The following is a 21,500-nucleotide window of genomic DNA, read 5'->3' on the forward strand; positions in this document are numbered from 1 at the left end:
GGGAAACCTACATGTGTTTGGGTCCTGCCTAGGGTCTAGTTCTTCTGGTTCGGTTCATTTGATGGCTCCTCTTGAACTTCGTTTGAACCTTCTGTCAGTCTGTGTGGGTAGTGTAGTGCTAAGAAAGTTGTGTAAGAGAGATGCTGTAACTTTTGGTCGGTTGGGGTTTCCACCTCTACCCCTTGGTTTTTTGATCCTAAGTGCTAAGAAAGTTGTGTAAGAGAGATGCTGTAACTTTTGGTCGGTTGGGGTTTCCACCTCTACCCCTTGGTTTTTTCTAATGATCCTAAGTGGATTGACAACCACACTGTCACGTGTCAACTCGGCTTATCTAAGACCGCTCTCCATACGTTCGCTAGCTCCACACACTCGATTCTATTCACGCTGTGATGCTTAGTGAAGAAAGGAGAGGACCAATGGGGATGCCATTTTCAGAATTCATTGCAGAAATCCTAATGCAGAAGCTGGGATGTACTGGGCTCTCCGATGTACGCTCCAAAGTATGGATTCATTATGTGAATTATATATGTGTGAACATATTATACATAGTGGACAGTATGTTGATTGAGCAAAAATAAACAAATATCGAAGTATCTCAAGTGTAACAGTACGGAAAATGCGTGGAAAGTGCAGAAAATTGTGGGAATGTCAGTCTGAAACTTGTGTTCATACGGATCAATAGTGACTTATTGATTTATGAATGCCGATGCCATGTACACGGATTAAACACAATGGTCATACAAAATGGCACGGATAAACACTTCAATACAAAATCATCTCAGAGAATGGTACACAAGTAGCATATATATATATATATATATATCAAGATTTACCTTCTGCCAGTGAATTAAGAAAACAGCTTGGGTTTTTTGAGTAGATTTTGTGGAAGAATGTGGCAACTATTTGCTGTGCGTGATTCAGTCGTAATAAAGTAATCACCCTTGATGCACTTGATTGTTCGGTAGTGTGACCAATGAATTACCATATACAGACCTGTGCATTCCATCACTTTCCAGTGGACTTATACTTCCGTTTAAACAATTTCCGCAGGCAAAAGAAGTCCCTCAACTAAACCACATGAAGGGTTGCTGAAAATTCTTCAACGGTTCACGGCCAGCTTTTCCCTCTTTGGGGCTCATCAAGAAGGTGTGGTCCCCGGTTTTCCGTCAACCTAATGTCCTACTTGAATCCAAATCGTACGGATTTCGACAAATGCACTCATTCCCATATATATTAGGTTTGAAGGGAGACTAACCTGCAACCCAGATAAATGTTTTGTTTACGATGCTTCCAAAAAGCCACACTACTGTTTTTGGGATGGAAAACGTTATGGGTATTCCCTTGTTTGAACAGATTCACCTGGATCAGCGACACCATCCCTTTGTGATTCGTCTACGGTTGGATACACCAATAAACACGTGACGGCTTCGCCTACCTATGTTAGCAGGATGTAGCAGGTCAGGCTCGTCTCGCACAGTTGCCCTTAGTTGACATGATTTTTTTGGGCAGCAGGCATTGTGTTCGAAGTCCAGTGGACAGCGATAGTAGCCTTGTGATAAACTAACAGAACCGTCCCCTCTAGACGGTTCATGTACGAAAATCAGGTGTGGCATTTGGTTCCAGGGTAGTAGGCCAAGACTGAGCCCAATGCTCGGACATTCGGTGAGTATTCGGAATGCGGTGGTAGGGTTTTTGCTCATACCGTGCGTCTTTCCATCAGTTCAGCTTCATTTACTCTCGGACTACAGAATGTCCTTAATACTCCCATGATTTAATTGTTGTAGGCTTCTCGGACGCTATGAAAACGGCTGCTTATTGTGTTATAAAATGATTGTGTAGTAAGTTACAGCACGGATGAGCGGTCGGTATGCCAAGTGTCATAGGATTTCGCAGACTAACATTTGGAGTTGTTCAACTCAAAACAGTGCAGATTCGCGCGCTCTGCACTGTTTTTTTCACGTGATAACCGATGATTTCACATCAAATGCATGAATCCGGTGAGTACAGTCGTACTCATCCTTGAGACTGAGAAGCACTCAACAGGAGACATACGTGATACAAGTGTTTTTTCAATATATGTAAGTAGTACCATATTTGTTGACTAGTAGGTCTGTTTGTTCCTCCGCCCATGGTATTTACGATCTTCCGCAATATCCAACAGAAATTACTTGCAATGAATGGACTTAATTGATTGCGAGTTGCAAGTCGAATATTCGTTCTTGTTATTAATAAACTTGACCGTCGGCACGCTGAACTCCACTATCCCGCATTATAGGGTTTCCGAGAAATTCGAGGGAAATGACTTGTGCATTATAGTATTGCAAGCCTGAAGTAAAAATCATGGTATTTGTAATTAACAGTGGACTTCCGGTAGATAGGAAGGCACAAGCGTAGGAATAGATGCACAGTGGTTTTTGTTGTTCGGTATAAGGCTGGTTCGGTATTGATTGGATGGTGAAGACTAGCGAAGAGGAGAGAAGGGATATATCGATTTATTGAATGTTGACAAAACAAGCAAGGGACAGGAAGTGAAGACAAGCTTTCCTTACAGTCTAGATAGGAAGAATTATACAGGGTTAACATTTAGGTACAAATCACGTGAAAGAATTTAGAAGCCATGAGGGGGGTACGTTTCATACGGAGAAGATTAGCGGATACAAAAATAAAGTGCATTTTGTTATTATATGGGTTCTTAGAGTGTCCGCACAGAGTAATTACTATCTCCAACGGCCCAAATATTGCCACCCACTACAACTGATTCTTTCGTGTAGGTTTCCGGATCATAAGGGTCAGCTCCGAATCTTTTCGTTTTGACATACAAATCGCGTTTGACACGAACGACCACTAGATTTATTATCACGATCGCAGTGAGCACAACCAGCCACTGCAAGTTGAAGAAAGAAAAAATCGTTACAAATGAGTTGATTTCGTCAGGGAAAACTTATTAGATTACTGTAAAATCTCCCCAAGCTGCCAGTTTGGTCACATTAGATGCCAGCCATCTGCTTGATAATCTACACAGATGGAATGAAAGCAAAAAAGAATGAATCTAAAAAAGATGGTGGCGGGAAATTAGCCGTCAAAAGCCGCCTTTCCACAAGTGTCCTCCAAAACGCCTTTAATTTTTCGAGCTATTATGAAACCGATTTGGATGTGTCAACCTCTTTAGTCTTGTTTAATTCACATGCATCCTAGGGGACAACCAATCGTGTACTTTGTAGTGTTCCCTACAAGACATAAGTGGGAAAAAGTGAAGCTTGGTTGTACATCCTCACTAGGATGCAGGTATTATGTTAGAGTGAGCCAATTTTCCGGATGGATGGCGGATCAACATTTGTTCCATGATAATCCCATCGCTGGACAGCTGTCTATACTTTAGAATTGAAGTTTTGGTTTTATTTTCGGTTCTTTTCACTTATGACGACTCTTAACAAGAATGAAACGACTGGACACTGATGCTCAGGTTTCCAGCATTAGGGGATGTCAGTTTCAAAGTAAAATCTTCATTTAAAACTTGTCGATCACACGATAATGTGGGTTCGATGTGCTGCATTCAGCATGTCATCCATTTATTGGCAATTTAATAGACTCAGTAGTTGACCTCATGGAAGAGATTCGGAGGCACTCATTGATGTGCTCTGAAATCCCACGTTCATGGTCCGAAAATTCTGAACATCGTCAATGCTCTGGGAGCATTATACTACTGAGTTCATGCCGGCATCCCTGTTGTATTATTTTCTGCTAAAATGGATAACCAAACTTCACTATTTTAACCATATTGTTCACCCTCCATGAGAAGTTCTCATTCCGTTGTGAGCTTCGTACTGTTTAATCCGTCCACTATGAAACACTTGATCTTTTCTAAATGAAGTTGGACCGTCTTTTGACCCATGTTCCCCTCAACCTTTCAGTTCTCAACAAACTCTAGGAAGCGCTGAGTTTCGCTTAGTATTTCCAGCTAGTTTCATCCAGTTTAGCAACGCGTGGCCTAAAAACATAAACTCTGTCATTAATTTGCCGGATTGTCGCATCCGCTATGTCAAAAGAGTCCATTTTGAGAAAAATGGTTAAGCCAAGTAATGATGTGCGAAGGTGTCCTCAAGATGCACAATGTACAACGAGTATAAAGAACTCAAAACGTTTGCACTGATATTGAGGTGTCATTTGTGAACTTCAGTTTTTTATCTGGCTACAAGACTGATGGTGATCAACCTCACTGTGGTGAGGTGGTCTAGCCAACCTTACTTGGGATAAGCATCTAAAGAACCGTTTACTTCGTGGTCCTAAGCCAAGCACACGTGATGCTTGTGAGTAAACGGACTTTCGCTAGAAAAAGCGGTCGTTCAACTGGTCCCTGGAACAACCAAATCGTCAGCAAGCTGCTGTCTAAAAAGTGCATAGATTTAGGCCATGTCAATACAAAGAAGAACGTCGTTTATATTGTTTTCCACCGCTACTCCACTCGAAAATTTCGCTGTCTATCAGCTACCGTAGAATCTGTTATTAATTTCTGACCTTGCTTCATACACAGACTTAACCTGTTTAGTCTAACAAACCAAAACCCCGTAATAATTTGAAGGTCCTATTTTGAAAACAAACGAAAATTCTCATATTCAGTAATATCGTACAACGGAAAACGCTGATATTCACTTGAATGAGCTCTTGGTTGGCAGAGTGAATAGTTCTTTCACGAATCAATATTCCCCAAGTATCTTCCAGACGTTTTATTGAATTCGAAAACGGATGCTACCCTGAGGTTTTTTAGTACATGAAACTTTTGCTGAATATAGTTCATCTATTTTTTGGCCGCCTAAAATATGGTGGTACTGTTTGTTACGATTTAGTTTACTGGGATACGGGGAAGCGAAAAGGCGTCATTAACCGCTCTGATCTTATGACATGCAAAATCATGCTGCGTTCCCTGTTATAACCTGTACAGTGATTCATTGAAAATGCCTACTCACTCACAAGATTAAACGTGCGATTTTTTATGGAAGACTTGTAAGTGGTCGCTACAGATTCCTGTACGCATGTACGCACTGTACTGGACCCCTCTAATAATCAGTCAGCTGTTTCGGTATGAATTTTATATGGTGTCCGGGAACCGCCCGGCATTTTACCTTGAACTCCATCGTTTAAAACTTGTGCGAAGGAGTGATATCGTTCGAATCATATCTCTCAGTTATTCCCAGTGAACTACAAATTATCACTGAACAAAGAGCGTAGTCTAAGAAGTGCTAAAATCCAGAAAAATCCGGCGTAGAACAATTTCTGGCTACTTACCTCAATCAGTGTAGACGTCGCAGAAGTCCACGTCACATCGTACCAACGTTCAGTGTCACGTACATAGTCGTATATCCACCAGACTATCAGGAGTATACAGATGCCAGGCACAACCACACTGAAAGATAAAGACGGAGATTTCGCATATAATATCTACTGAAATTCACTGTTGGGTCTTCCCTACTGATATATTCAGCAATAATCAACCTCTAATGCTTATTGCCGACATGCTGAAGCCCTGAGTACAAACACTACTTTCCAAATTAGTTAAAAGAACTCAGTTGATGGCAAGGTAGTTTCCGTGCGACTATTCTGATGACGAAAAGAATAGGTAAGAATATACTATCCATACACCTACCAGTAGTATTCCGTGATTTCAATGGGATATTATCATCCTAGTTTAATTCTTTATTTGTAGTTCGTCTGTTTAATTGTATACCTAGTTTTTCTATTGTAAGATGTTTCTCTTGAAATATCACTCAGAGGACAAAATAAATAGTAATGGAGTAAGCTCATTCAGTTGATCTAGCTTATACCTTACGGCTTGAACACAGAAAGTGAACAGGTGGCCGAATACTGTGTGGTCCAGAAGGAAATGTTTACTTTGTAGTAGTACAATGCACCGAGTTAGCATCTTCATGATTACCACATGCCGTATTTCATCGGTGTAGCAGCCAAGTCCACATCACTCTGAAAACGTTGACAATGGGTACCATTTTATTCTGAAGTGTATAGGTTACAGCCATAGGGAATGATGGAGAAGAGCTACTCCTCGTTTCAAAGGGGTTTCGTGGGCGATCGGTGGATTTATTGTTGGGCAACTTTTCGCTTTTGACACAAAAGCTTCGTTAAGTGAAGTGAGTAACTCGATAGGGTTTTAAGGCAGTTAGGTAACCAATCCATGGGTTCTCCCACGACTAGTCAACTTGATCATTGCTCGGTGTCCGCCCGTGAGTATGACTAACACTTACGACAGATTGACTAGAGAGGGTTGTCTTCATGTTCAGTCCGGATTTCGCGGCCTTGCTTGTCTCATTCCTCCAAGGGGTCGCTCACAGATGGAACGATGACTACCCAATCGGTCCCATAAATTATCCAGTTGATTGAAAGGCAACTCGTGTTTTTGTGTTTGTATTCGAACAGCTGTTTGCCTGTCACATTATAGTGGAAGGTGCTGTTTTATAGGTCTAGCGTATCCGTGGTGGCGCATCACGATAACACGAAGAACCCAAGCGACCACGCAAATTGTGCATGTAAAATTTGTCCTGCCATCTGAATTGCAATGACTAATCCAAACAAAGCAACTGAAGACGTATCGCCACTGGTCGATACTTTTCTCTGACAGAGATCACAATCCCTATTTAGAACGCAAAAAAGTGATGTGATTACTGAAGCCTAACTACCAACAGATTTTCAGGACTTTGGGCCTAGTACTGGTAAAAGTAGCAGAACAGTACTGACACCATCGGGATGGTGCTCCGGGGTACAGTACCCGAGGGTGTTCCATCTGTAAACTTGAGAACTATTATCCAAATCCATTTGTACAATGTCAAGTGATCAAAATTAGGGTCGAATTAGACCGCACCTGTGTTTTTCTCAGACCGACCCCAAGACTTAATGCTAAAGACTGACTGGTCTCCGGAAAGGACTTGCTGGTTGACCCCTATTGATAAAATAGACGCTTACAAACAATAGATGAAGTACAAGCGGTTTCTTCGTAGTCGAATGCCGCACTTATGCCGATGTCAACCAAGAGGAAAATCAGCAAAAAAACAAGTAGGGCTTGCATTGCCACCAGCCAACTGTGGTATGGTGGCAAATCAGTGAGAACCAGCACTAGATATTACGCATTGAGATATTTCCACATGGTACCCAAATAAATGAGGAAAACGCCAAATTACCGTGGGGATTTAAGTGGGAAATTAGTGTTCAGGTGTCCAATCGTCCTCAAGGCGTGTTAGGACAGTGGAGTCAAGTAGGTGTTGATTGAAAGTTGTAACAGACTCGCCTCAAGAAATATATTAATTGTTCTATAGTGGTCTATAATGGGAACGCTGAACCAAACGACAGACATCACATCATCATCATCATCATCGACACGTGTTAGGACAGTGGAGTCAAGTAGGTGTTGATTGAAAGTTGTAACAGACTCGCCTCAAGAAATATATTAATTGTTCTATAGTGGTCTATAATGGGAACGCTGAACCAAACATTAAGACAGACATCATCATCATCATCATCGACATGACATGGAGAAATGTCAAGGAGAAATGATCTATGCATGTATGTGATGGCTTTGGAGACACTTTCTTTCGAAAATCGACTTCGGTCAGAAGTGGCCAGTTGTTTTGGCGTTAGCAGCGCTAAACTAGTGCTCTTCAGGGTTAAGTATTCAATTTCCACTAAACTAAGTGTCACAAGCTGGATAACTGATTCATTTCAGTAAACACCAAAGTAAAGTTGTGGGTGTAGGTACATTTCATTTAAATTTGAAGAGTTGAAGACTTCCATCTGAAGTCATACATCCAATATTTCAAGACCTTGCAACAGCATTCCGGACTTGTACACAGTGACTGTGTTTTCCAGACTAAAAAACAATGTTCTTGCTTTGCACAAGGATGCCTGCTTGGTCCAGTCGGTTGAGATTCAGGGAAAATTAACGCCACTGGTTACGCTGTAATTTTTGTTCGCACGACAAAATTTCGAGGAATATACGGAACCATTTCAGGGAATGGTATCTTTTCCCGGAGCGTGAACTTTCCACACTATGTACATGATAGCCGTGCAGGTTGTGGCACTGTTTGGGGGACAATTTTTGCACAAGCATATTAAGAGTGGCTTGCGTTAATATACTTAAAAGAAAGCATGAAAAACGCCTCGTTCTTGGTAGTATGTTTCGAGACATCAGAGATTCTGTTGGAATCTGCCCGTGGACCGTAGGTTCGAGGCTTAGGCGTTCGTGAATAAGTAAACCAAACTCACAGTTGGCATTTTTAGTCTTTGCACACTCCTCGTCGTTTATTCAATGTGCTTTCAACGTAGTGTGCAATGCCTCACCCTTGTGTCTCACTGAACGGTTTCCATCAGATAGTGTTTATGGTGACACTTTGATTTATAGGATCTGGAAAGCCCCGTTCTTAATTCGAAATTGGATGGGTTATTGACGAGGTATAGCACAAAAAATATGGTAAGTTGTTGGAAGACCATTATAGTTTGACTGCAAAATAACTGTCACCTAATTTCCCTCTGCTGCTATTAATCAGAGTCCCGACATCCTTAGAGGACAAGTCATAGGGTCGTGCGGCGCGTGCTGTCAATCTTTCGATATAAACTTAGACAAGATATTGCCAAGATATTGTGGACGGTATGAAAAGACTTTTAAGTCACTTAAGTAAGACCCCCAGGCAAGCGTGTATCACTGCCTCTTTCCATTAAGAGTCCTGTATTCCGGAATGGATCTAGGGTCTACGTTGCTACAATCATCGACTTGCTTTACTTCGGTGGTGAGAGTCCCTATAATCGCTCGTACACTTTCATCTCCTCAGTTCACTTGGCACCTCACTCCTCCAAGAGGGTGCAAGTTAATGTCGCGAATAACATGTCTTACAAACCAACCATTCTCTGTTCAAAAAACTGTGTTGAAATCGAAGTTTAGATGAAAGTGACCGGGAGAACTTACGTGATGATCGCCACCCATACAACGGGGACCGTCCAATCACTTGTACCGAATCCATTTATGACGACCCGAAGGAATCGAAGTGGATTGTATGCAACAACCAAAATAGTTAGTATCAATCCAGAAACAATGAGGGCATAACCCCAAGTGTTGTCCTGTGTTCCGTAGATGATGAGTAGTAATTCGTTCATTGTGCGAAAAATAAATTTGAAAATATAATGTGATGTATGAAAATCTTTTCATTTCACTGAGATCTGGTAAACAAGAGGCGAATTTGCTGCTGGGAACGTTTCACTTTTGACAAAAAAGTTTCCCTAGGCTAGGTGAATGAGTTACCAGGTTTGCGAAGTACACCCAGTTGCACGTCAAATTATTCTTCACGGGAGGCTAACTTGCATCCCTCGTGTATGGCTTCTGTTCAACTAGATGCCTTGCACTTCATATTTCGGTTTGTGTTCCATCAGCCTTCGACCACACATAGAGGCTAGAATTGACCACCAGGGAACGAAGAGAGCTGGTGGGCGCGTTTCTATTATGGTGCACTGCTATTTCCACGCAATCCCGCCCTCACCAAATACCGAATATTCTCAGGCCTATATAATTACTGTGTACTTGGTCGGTATAAATGTCGTATGAGTAGAGGGAATGTCATTACCGCCAATACAAAAGATTAGAAACAAGAGGGATGGTATATGGGAATATAATGGGAGGACTGCTTGGGGCGAGTGCATTAACTTACATAAGAGACCAAAGGTGCAGAGTATAGCAGAATTTGAAAAGATCAGTAAAAAAACTAAGAAATAAGTGTTGAAGTGTTTCGATCTGCACGCTGCGATTCTAAACATGCTAATAAAATGGATCCAAGGAACAAGAAGAATTTTTGGTGGCTCTAATTACAGTGGCTGCCTGATGGTCATTGGAAACCAACGTTTGCAAGAATAAAATATCTGATTATACTTGGTTAGAAACTGACGAGAGACTGATAGTGACAATGGAACAGTTCTTCCCAGAAATTATTAGTGGTTCAGGTAAGGGAGTGATTTTTTAATGGGAAAACGGGACCACAGATACACACACAAAATCCAGGTTATCAGATCACACAATTCAATGAGTGTATTCCAGACTCCCTAGCGTTTTGCCCGCTCTGTCATTTGCTTGTTTATTCTCAGTGTATGCTCCGTGCAGAACATTACCGTACGGCATGAATTGGCATTTGAATTGACAACAAAATCAAGATAGTAGCAGCGCGAAACCGTCTCAGTTGAAGGTAGGAAACAGGGAGTTCTCCTACCAGACTACAATTATGTAGATGCTTTCGAGCGCAAGAAAATTGTGAATTCGATCTCAGGAGGAAAAGGTGAGTAGTGCAACTTTCATCCATCACAAACACGCACTTATGTGGTACATATGGCATGTTCAATCATTTTAAGACTGTTTAAGTTAGATTTTAACGTCCAACACCAGATTGCTTGTTTTACTATTGCCAAAGATAAGGGGCTTCATTTATTTTTTACTTCTGGCAGATTTTCAGTTGTCCTTCGTGTTCCAGCCATAACCCATCTTACTCTTAAAATTGCCTCGCAGGTTAGCGTGTTTTAGATTCCAACCAGGCTTTGACAGTAATGAAGCGTCCACAGCCGTGATTCACTGGGAGGTGGTTGATCATACACGAAGCCGAGAAAACACAACCAATTCTTCAAGGATGGTCAAACCTTACCTGGTTTTCTAGAATCTCCAGCTTGATGGCTGATGGTAGACCGACGGCAAAACAGGCAAGCAGGCTGCTAGTTACTGCAATCCGATGCGGTACTGAAAAATGCAGTTGCAAAATTCACAGTCAAAGTTATGTGATGATCAAACTGGAACGACAATGATATCGATATTACATCACGCTGAACATTCCTATCTCCACATATGTGATCTGTTGGTCAAAGAACCTGTGGAATGCAACAAATTTTACAGTATTAACAGCCGTCTAGCGTCTAGAAAACTCTAAAGCCACAGTAAACTTGAGAGTCACGACACCATGACTGACGTAGCCGCTCATGAGAGAAGACACGACAGCAACCAGAGTGTGAACCACCAGCGAAATTTCACAAGTTTACCCAAAGGAGGTCAAACAACGGTGACCAATGTTGTTGTGAACACAGACACTTACCTCCTATCTCTTTAGCTGCCAATATGTACACCTGGATGTTCGCCAGTAGTGAACTGAGACCGGCAAATATAAGGCACAGAAAAAAAAGCGCACACAGAACTCGTCCCAGCGTGCCGAAATTCGAGAACAATACAGGAATCCTGCAACGAACCATAATAACATGGTTACTACGTATTAATTTTCGCAAACGTAAATTAACAACTTACAAAATTTTTGGCGAAAGCCGGTGTATATACTGCAGGACAAGTGAGTGAAGACAAAAAACTTTCCTGGGATCTCAAAAACATCAGACCATTGTGTATGAAATGGTTGGATTATATTGAGTTTTCTCTCATTTACAATGTAAAGCACAGCTACTGGAAAACTCAGGACGGACTTACCGAGTATTAAGTATGGACATCTTTCTTGTCCTGTTTCCACATCCTTCTTGTGTAAATGACACCTTCCCAACCAGTTTCACCCGGACCAAACCAAGCAATAGACACACCCATTAGGCACAACCATCAACCCACCGCTACGCACCACTACGCTACCCAATAACACACTAATGATGCCTCCTCGATTGGTGATGAAACATTTGCAGTCAAATTGCCCAGCTCAGCGAATGAGCCAACGACCATCTACGCTATATGAGCTATCGACATTTTCCTCTATAGAAAACAAGAAACCAAAGTCATGCATAATTTAATAGCTCATTCTGCTGCCTTACAGTACACCTTGCGGAGCAATGCCCCTCAACTCAAAATGCACATGTGTACTGCGTAAATGTGCCAAAAAGTGACCTCAGAGGGAAAGCCTTACTGGGATAGTGGCAACACCGTCTAGTTTGAAAACGTTACCAAAGTTTCTCCCAGGCTAGAGGTTTCGAAGACGGGATGGGCTTGCTCACACAAGGGCTTGTACACACAAGCATATTTTGTGAAAGCTTAATGTGGGCAAGACCATAGCAACACTCCATCGCAAGACTGGAGATGAGGCATAGGGAACCAGCCAGTACAAACCACTAAGTCACCGTAAGGTCAACTGTTAGGCCCCTACCTGGTCGGCAGCGTTGCGTACTCAGTGCTCCGCGTCGACGGTCAATCTGTACGTCTAACACTACCAAGTGCATTCAGAGTGCCTTAGTTTCATACGTTCATAAATGGACTTGTGTCGCTTCAGGAATTTGCACGTGGGATTAATAGCCTACACTTACCTTTGCGCAGCCTGAGGGTACCGGGAAGTCCCTATCCTGGCTCTGAAATGCTCCGGTAACAAAACCGATCTCAGTTTAGCGTCGTTTCCAACTTCTTCAACCAACGGAATCCTAAGCGCTTTCTACGATCGTTGAATAGTTGTGTTTCGCGTCAAAGGTATGGTAACAGGCAATTGGCACAAGTCGGTTGGTTCGGGTATCGTGAAGTTTTAAGTCCAATGGAGCCAAACAGAATCACCAGTTCGACAAATCCTATATCCAATGGTGGTGCCGAGATTTGAACCCCGGACGCGTAAAATGCGAGGTGAGTGCCTCACCACTAATCCGCCAACACACCAATCACACCGCTCAAGCCGTTCAGGCATGAAAATTCGGATGCGTCCAACTTGTATTGGTAGAGTAGTGATAACACGCTCGCTACGCATGTCCGATGTCCGGGGTTCAAATCCCTGCATGGCCCATTGGATATGCACTGCTGACGACTTTAATGAGAGCGAAACTCTACTCCAGTGCTTCCTTTTGATGTAGAGCAGAACGGTCGTTCAAACGAAAGTGGTGCGAATACGAACAGAGTTTGGCGCTCAGTATTTGCACAATGGGATGCAATTTTCCAAAGATACGACGTGTCTCTGATGGACTAAAGGAGACTGGCAATTGAGTTCGGAGTACGTGTCCGGACTTTTTAGCTCCATCAAGGCAATCGGGAGGTCTCAGTAATGCTAGGAAATTACTCCACCAGACTTTTTCCACCAGGAGTATGATTGCTTTGCTGTTTAAATCCGTGGAGATTCGTGAGACGCACATTGCTGATGATTATGAATAAGGATAAAACAACTGTGCAGTGCTTCTTGGCTTTCCGGCATGGAGCAGCTTCGATCAAATGAAACATAACTTTAGTTGTGGCTTTGTTTAGGGTCAATCATGTTGTCGTGGGTAAGTGGTTTACAAACTTTCATTTTGTCGCCCCCTGGGCTCCATTATACGACACCACGGGCACTCCATTTCTATTTACGTTGGAATGTAATGCTGTGCTGCGTATCATTGTCCAAACGTGTACAGTGGAATTCATCTTCCAGAGGTCATTCAATGGAAGCATACCTCAAATCCTCTAGTGAAGTTCGATGATTTATGCATTCCTCCGGAAACAGAGACTGTGATAAAGTTATTACTTTTTGCAGATAATATTTCCTATTACAACGACTTACTTTGCTACTGGCAAATGGCTTTTACGAAGATGGAGTCGACTGTGACGCAGACAAGCCTGAAGTCAGCTTGAACTAGTTATGTATGTATGTACGTATTTATTTATTTATTTATTTATTTATCTATTTATTTATTTATTTATTTATTTATCTGTTTAACACTAAAGATTTCATTTAAGTAGATTAGATTAAAAAGAACAGATGTCCCGTTTTTTTACAATTTGCGATAGCGCATCTTGCCGTAAACCAAACGTCATGTTTTAAATACGGGTATTATTATTATGTCGTTTTTTCTAAAGTCGTACTATCAACGTACCACAAAATTGTCGGCACTTGTTGATTGGTCTCAACCTTGTCTAGGAATGGTCACCCCTTGAAGCTCTTCTCACGTCCTATCTTAAGCAAACTAATCCTGTAATCAAGTCTGCTCGACAACCCTAACTACAGGGCAAGGCTAGAAAGCTTACTGTTCAAATGTATTTTTTTAACAGCAAACGTTCGTTAACAATGAACAGATTGGGACCAGTTCGGTCTGCCCACAGCTGCCCACAGCTGCTCAAGAACTGCGAGCCACATGTGCGAACGGTTTTCTGCCTGACAAAGCATGGATTGGCAGTGTGAATACACAAGAATAGAAGGCAGTTAAAAATGTGCAGTAACATCTGACAGTTGTTATGCAGTCAAACTTCGCGAAAAAAACTGTTGAAGGAGCTAATTCAAGGTTGCACTTCTACTTATAGCTGGCTTGCGCGCGAATATAACAATTAAGGCCTTCTTAACTGGCACAACATGGCCGGTATGAGGACACTATTTATTAGTTGGCAGCCTCGCTCCAATGAGACGACGGATTACTAGACCGATATTGTTTGCCTGAAAAGGGTTTGCATGTGCTCTAAAAATTTTCATAGTTATAATGCTAGACACGCTTGTATGACAAACCTTTGATATTACTATTGACAAAGCAAGCAGATGTCAACAATAGATTACCCTGCGTTAGACGATCTTTATTGGAGAACAGAGAGAAACTAGCTTTCCGGCCATTTTGAGGCTGATGATTGGCGGAGATAGGGTGGGTCGACCTTCGTCCAGATTGCATCGACCAAAAACTAAGAAACCCGCATAAAAATAAGTTGTTGTTCAACGGGGTCTAGTCTCATTACAAAAACTTAAAGATTTTATGCGTTCCATTGCCTTTGACGGTGCCAAATCTGTAAAAACATGGCTAAAGTGGTTTCTGAAGGGCAATTCAGTAACAAATATTTCCAACCCACTAATTCTAAAATAAAATAGCAAGATCACACGAAGGATTCTGTCTACACAGTTTTGACCTTGCCAAGCAAATTAGTTGGCGAAATGCGAGGAATTCCAAAGAGTCATAAACTTCGATTCGGTCAGCATCTCAACGGAATCACAATGACGCTGCGCAGGAATGGTAAGAAATATATCAGCACTTTATGTAATTATCAGCATACATGGATAAAACTTTTGTGAGGAGTAAAAAGGGCAGTGTCCTACCATGTGAATGTGAGACCCGTGCTTCCTGGTCCAGACTGCTGCATAATCTGCAAGATAGCGGAGCGTGTAATTGCTCCATCTTCACCAATGAGGGTCGAAAATACCGTGGAGAATATCGCTATTGAGGCGTATAAGCTAAATACCGATAAATAGGAGAAAAAACGCGTCAAAGTGCAGATTAGAGACGTCATTGTAGATACTTTCAGGCATACATTTGTGATTCCAGAGAACGCAAAAAGTTATGTCATAGAGTGGGACTATTTTACATCGGCTGACAATGCATAAAGTCGAAAAAAACTACTATTGAGTGTTGTGGCCTTAAAAGGTCCCTGTGACAGAGCTACAAGTGGTTAAATTTTCGCGTTTATTCTTCAAACAAACAAACAGTGCAATCAGTCACCAAAGATTTGGCGTGGCAGATGTGAGCATTGCCAAGGTCATAAGAAATACTAAGAAACAGACCCCGGGGACAATCAGAACTGAGTAGTATTGAGGGTAGTCACTGCGGGGGGTGGGACGTAACTTCAGAAGAGGCACTACAGCAATATGTTAAAAATTCTCTTTTATCATTATATCTTTTTCCAAAACCGGTATGGTATGAAAACTAACTTTGGGCGAAATCAATAAGCATAGTTAGGAGACGAAAACACTATCAGTTTTGTGAATCGCTTATGATTAAGGGGATATTTGTCGCGTGAATCCCCAAGTATTCATTTTCTTTGAATGACAAACATGGGACAAAAGTGACATTCTGGTAGAAAACGGCCGTCGAAACTACCTTACAAGATTGTTCATAATTGGAATGAACAGACTGTATTTGGTTATGCTTGCTGACCGACCCATATAAGTTGCGTAGGTGAAAAGCACGGAGAGACCAGCACCCGTGTCGAATGCATTTTGACTCGCGGCTGCTATCCATAGGCCTGGTTGAGCGAAACTTTCTGAAATAGGTAGATAACAATCAATTTATAGACTGGTATGCATTTTTTATCGATCTCAGCAATGAAGAGAACTGAACAGCATTTGACACAACATGATTCTAATCAGTTGAATTTCTGAAATAGGTAGATAACAATCAATTTTTAGATTGGTATGCATTTTTATCAACCTTAGCAATGAAGAGAACTGAACGGCATTTTACACAACATGATTCTAATCAGTTGAGCACCTCATGAACAATGTTAGGAGCAACGTCTAGGTATCACTTCAAGTAATTGCAATTGGAATAGGAAATATCAAATAATGAAAACTGGAAAACATAGGATGTTTCAGATAGAACACGACATTTTGAGTACTGTGGAAGAATTTTCCAACATCGCAAGGGAGGACTACTAACACTTCCGTCCTGACTGAGGCTTGGTTAAAAGCCAAATCGTGTGTACGTTTGGTACATCACCTTCGCGAGTCCCTACCAAGCCCCAGAGAACGACGAAACCATCAATGGTCTGAAGAGAATTTTGACTACTCATCGCATACTAATTGAATGAACGATGCATTATTGTCTGGAACATCGACTCAGATGAACAATGAGAGGCAAACAGACAGATGCAAAACCAGTCCAAATATCCTATTATCGGTATGTGAGTATGCATTTAGCCGCTTCATAGTAATTGTTTTGCTTTCAAATGGCGAATACTTTTAGCCCCAATCAAATACGATACTAAAGCAGGATTCGACTTACAACTAACCCCAAAACAGAGGGCACTTTCCAAGTGGCCTCTATGAGGTTGTTTTCCTAACAAGGAAGAATTCAGGTAAAAAGAAAATATTGCAAAGTAGAAATTCTAATCAGCCTCATCGTTTGGACCAGCACAATTCCATAGGGTGCTTCCTATTATTATGAGGTATTTTTTTATAGATAATTAATTTTATCCAATATGATCACAAGTAAATAGGCGAGCTCTGAATAACGTGAACAGAAAGGCAGGCCTTGTGGTGGATGTAAGCGATCGACATCCGGCTTACCGGATGGTTAGCTGAGTCGGTAGAAGATTTGTCCGGTAAATGGCAGGACCCAAGGCGTCCTTTCGGGTAAACTGCGTGCACGTGCGCAAAGCATCTGAATGATGGTGAAATGAAACATGATGCTATGTTTCAGTGCAATTACATCCACTCTCCATGATGTCAGCGTCTTATTTTGAGCAATGCACTTTGAGCACAAAAAATATTGAAGGGAGAGGTGTGATTTGATTCTGACCATTTTTAGTTCTTAGGTCCCGAGTTTGAAAGCCTTTAATACTCCACAAGAAAGGCTGCTTTCGTGATGACATTACGAATCTCTTCAAGGAGATACAAGCCTCGTTTGAGCGAGTCTCCTAGGATATAATCAGATTTTCCCTTATTTGCATCCGACCGGATTCATACTGTCGGAAAAGTCGCTCTATGTAACTCATGTGCCAGAAGGTTAAGGATAGATGTTTTTTTACGCCCACACTAATCTTGAAATTTAGTTTTGGTTTGTCGGCAAAATAAACGCCGCCGGTAAAACAAGAGAAGTGCTACTCCACGAGACCGATATCCTAGAGGTCAGAATCCCAAACCACCATATTCTGGACCTGCTGACTCAAATGTAGTTGATTCCACAATTGAATGAACTTTTGAAGCTTAATAACAGCTTAATAGCTTAATAAGTAGACTAACACTTGACGTGATACACTACCCGTCAGGTTGCTGAAAACTCTTCGTCAATCCAGGACTGGTAAGAACATCATAAACAAGAGATTCACCTGGAACCCGGGTGGGTGCCCTATGCAAACGAATTTGATATGCACAGAAGTGTACAATCAGACCGACACTAATTAGATTTAGGACTCACCCCAAGTCGGTGTGAAGAGAAATTTTATCCCGACTTCAGCATGCGGACGTGTTAGTGACCACCCGAATGTGAATATCAAGATTATTAACAGAATTGGGACGAGCACCAGATTTGCTCTTTCGATCCATTTTACTCCACCAAAGAGGAAAGCTCCGGTCAGCAGAATTGCCGCAATCTGACAGGTGACAGGCCACTGAGGTTGCTGCGTATGAAACACCGGTGAGAAGTGACAGTAAAGATACAGTAAAGGCACATAAATGAGGTTATGAAGCTATGCATGTCATGGACTCAGGAATGCTAGAGTTCACCCCAAACATTTCAGACGACTGAAAACCTGTTGTGACTCATGGGTGGTGAACGTGCTATCATACAGTCAGCACCCATTACATATAGCTGCATGAACCATTCCCTGTAATCAAACTTGATGGGTTCTGATGAGAATGAATTTCTTCGTGCATCTGAGCTGGTTCACGGCACCGATGGAAATTTTCTACAAGCAAACTGGAATCAATTCAGGTGAGTGAAGAAATCTTTCCACATCCATATACTCAAATGACCATCACAATATACACAACAAAAGAGCCTATAATTAAAATCGAAATGAGGTGACTTGACTTCAAGTGTATGGTGTGGCTTATAAAAAGAATGTAGTGGGAGCTTGATTCATGAAGGTAGACTGATCAACTAAACCCCTGTTACGTGTTTTGTCGGAGCGCAAGAGCAGTGATCCATCAACGAAGTTAACGGAATCCGCGTAGGATCACTAAAATATTGAAGCGCATAGAATATCTTTGTAATTCTAGGCCTCGTCTGTGTCGGTGTGTTGTAAGAGTCTAGGTTGTACAAGTGTATACAAGGTGGTTTCTTGTCCACAGAAAAATCATTTTTCTTTGAGACCTTGATAGTAATCGTCGAAGGAGGTAGTTTAGCTTTTGGTTCTGGATGGTTGCCGAATTTGTAGAGTGCACGTTCACATTGTTCTCACACACCAAAGGGAGGAAGCACTGGATGGGCATGAGAAGGTGGGACAGTGGTGAGATCCAATGCAAGGCTGGCATGCATGGCCAGCATATTACTACCAGTCGACCAGCGTGCAATGGATGTACTTCTGACCGAGTGAACATATTAATGCTTGAGAGATGCACTATTGACACTCTCCTATCAATGCAACAGTCGTGACCAGTTCCTAGAATATTTGCCTTGGCACAGGAGAAGGACTACGAAGGAAAATTCCATCAATACGTAAACCTATACTGCTAACCAATCGTGTTTTACACCAAACGATACATCTTTCCTGCTTAGATGTCTATTCAGTAAACTGAATATCTCGTTGTAAGTCAGATTACTTGAGGGGTACATTGAACACGAAGTCACGAAATTACTTTTTCGGCTTATGGGCGCTTCTCAAAATTTGTTGGAAAGTGGGGGAGATTTACGACGATAGTAGAATAGGAAGTCGTGTAGAAGTAGCTTGAACAGAAAACACTCTTGGGGCAAATTCAAAATGCCGACCCTCCGTTTACTGAGGAGGTGAATCACCTGGGCTATCGAGGAAGCCCATTCTCCGTTATGTTTACGCACTTTTACATTATAGTTTATTGGCAGGTGGGTTAAGTAAGTCCCCAAGAGTGCACTTGAACTCATCATAGTTTATCTATCAAAGTCTCACCTAGATTCCCTATAATTGACCTCAAAACCCTTTGATAACTAGACGATATTAGAGTCCGGCCCATTAGGAAGTCATGCAAGGGACTAACTGGTGGCACTGACAGATACCAGTTGTAAGTTCATCAGATAGTTTTGACGGATCAGCTGTCTAGTTCAGTTGCGCAGGTCAGTAGACAGCTAGCATCATTCGTGGTTTAATCCAAGGTTCAAGAAATTGTGGCAGTCAAGGGTTACTTTGGTAGATTATGGTGCATGCTGCGTCGGTCAGTACTTCGTCTCCAAATTTTATTCTCTAGCAGATATTCCGGTCATCTATGTAGCAGATTCTGCTAGGCAAGTTCATGTGTGCTAGGAGATCCGCTTAAATATTTTCTTCCCCCAGCTGATATAAGCTGTTCCTTAGGAGGACCAGCATACATATATGAAGATGGTCGAACACAGGAGTTTATGTTTAAGTAAGTGAGAATATGCCAGAAACCTTCACTGGTGTTCGCGTTCCAGATTTGTGTTTCGGAATTTTTATCCAACTACTTGATGGGGTATATCGAGACTTTCACGTGGACTAAATACTGCCACTCAAAATCAAACCGGTAGTTACTATTGCTTCAACTACCGAACCCTTGCTAAACAATCAAAAATGAATCAAACGGAAAGAGTTCAAGGCGATTCACATGGCATTTGGACTAGCGAAGATACCAAAAAGAATGTGACTGATCAGGTAGATGTTAGCTAATAGATCGCGCGCAAAAAATTACTTGCACGCATTGTCTAGAGGCGACCGCATCTAATCGTAAATTGATGGCACCTCCTAATTGGGATAAACACGTGGTATAAGTAGCAGTTTGAGAAACATTACGCAATGAACAAATACAAACCAGTGGGACAACACCATCAATAAAGAGTAAAACTCAAGTCAGGACGCAAGCAACACTTTTCTGATGCTAACGCTACCCTTTCCATTTGACGCAATACCTTTGGATATGTTCGGCAGTTTTGAAGCTATTCTTTCCTCATAGATGTCTCTTGTTCCATTAAGTAACGTTCCAGTTGTCCTCAGCAGCTAACCAGGTGTGTTTCCTTGAGCATCTTTAACGGAATTCCAAAATGTTCTTGATGACCCACTCAACAAAAGGTTTCCTTTAGTCTTATTTCATGATATGGGTACTGACATTCGGTTCCATTCGGCTTTGTCTGGCTAAGTGCACTCATCAAAATATTTTTTGCGATCTAACCCACCTGTCTGCAGGTAGACAGTCAGGCAAGTGACCCCTAATTCTACGATCCCCACGGATGACCCTGAAGTGAAGGATCTGGATTTCACACATGATAATTAGGAAGCATATGCAGACGAAGACACGTAGTTATGAAATTCGGTGGGAGCTTCAAACATGAAGATCAAGTGATCAAGCCCTACTTCACCACAGCAGAATGAAACACATAGTGGGTTCATTTTCCTGGATCAGTCAATTAGGTTTGTTTGTTGTTGAATTCAGTGACCTCAGCGAGCTTTTAAATAATTCGGGAATTTCAAAATTGGCGCTTGCCGATAAAAGCGATTGAGCGGTGAGCTGGTACGGATGAACTATTATGGTCTCTGGCAAGTTGACAAATAAGATGACAGCAAATTCGCGGTATATTCTTAGGACTCCACAACAAAAACTAAGGTTAAGACAGAACTGTTGGTACAAAATTGTGGACCCTCAAAAGGGAGACATCTCTACAACGGTAGAAAACCCTGTGGGTAACGCTCAAGGTCTAGTTGTGTAGAGTGGTCTCGCTTCATAAAGCTCTCTCCCAGAGAAGCACCCTGGTTGTTTAAACTTTCTGTGTTGGCAAATAGAACAGCTTTGCATATATGTGAGCAGGAATTCCCATCTTTACAGTTCAAACTGGATTACTTGCCAGTGAGAATTGGTCGAAGATTTCCATACCCGCTCTTTCTGTGGTCGGTAGTTCCTTGAATATGATAGAAATGCAGAAGTAGTATA

At 41.8% G+C, this 21,500-nt stretch overlaps 2 protein-coding genes across 2 annotated transcripts; both read right to left on the minus strand.

The window, feature by feature from the left end:
• Nucleotides 1–2,692: 2,692 nt before the first annotated feature.
• Nucleotides 2,693–9,150, minus strand: T265_08890 (hypothetical protein; the record flags this gene model as incomplete). Its single annotated transcript, XM_009174818.1, has 3 exons — nt 2,693–2,884; nt 5,284–5,401; nt 8,963–9,150. 3 exons carry the CDS (start codon nt 9,148–9,150, stop codon nt 2,693–2,695), a joined length of 498 nt encoding a protein of 165 aa, XP_009173082.1.
• Nucleotides 9,151–9,198: 48 nt separating this feature from the next.
• On the minus strand, nt 9,199–21,387 carry T265_08891 (hypothetical protein; the record flags this gene model as incomplete). Its single annotated transcript, XM_009174819.1, has 7 exons — nt 9,199–9,213; nt 10,677–10,768; nt 11,118–11,257; nt 15,030–15,164; nt 15,808–15,970; nt 17,845–18,046; nt 21,334–21,387. 7 exons carry the CDS (start codon nt 21,385–21,387, stop codon nt 9,199–9,201), a joined length of 801 nt encoding a protein of 266 aa, XP_009173083.1.
• Nucleotides 21,388–21,500: the final 113 nt, after the last annotated feature.

The sequence above is a fragment of the Opisthorchis viverrini genome (genome assembly GCF_000715545.1).
Source record: "Opisthorchis viverrini unplaced genomic scaffold opera_v5_244, whole genome shotgun sequence".
Taxonomy (NCBI): Eukaryota; Metazoa; Platyhelminthes; class Trematoda; order Opisthorchiida; family Opisthorchiidae; genus Opisthorchis; species Opisthorchis viverrini.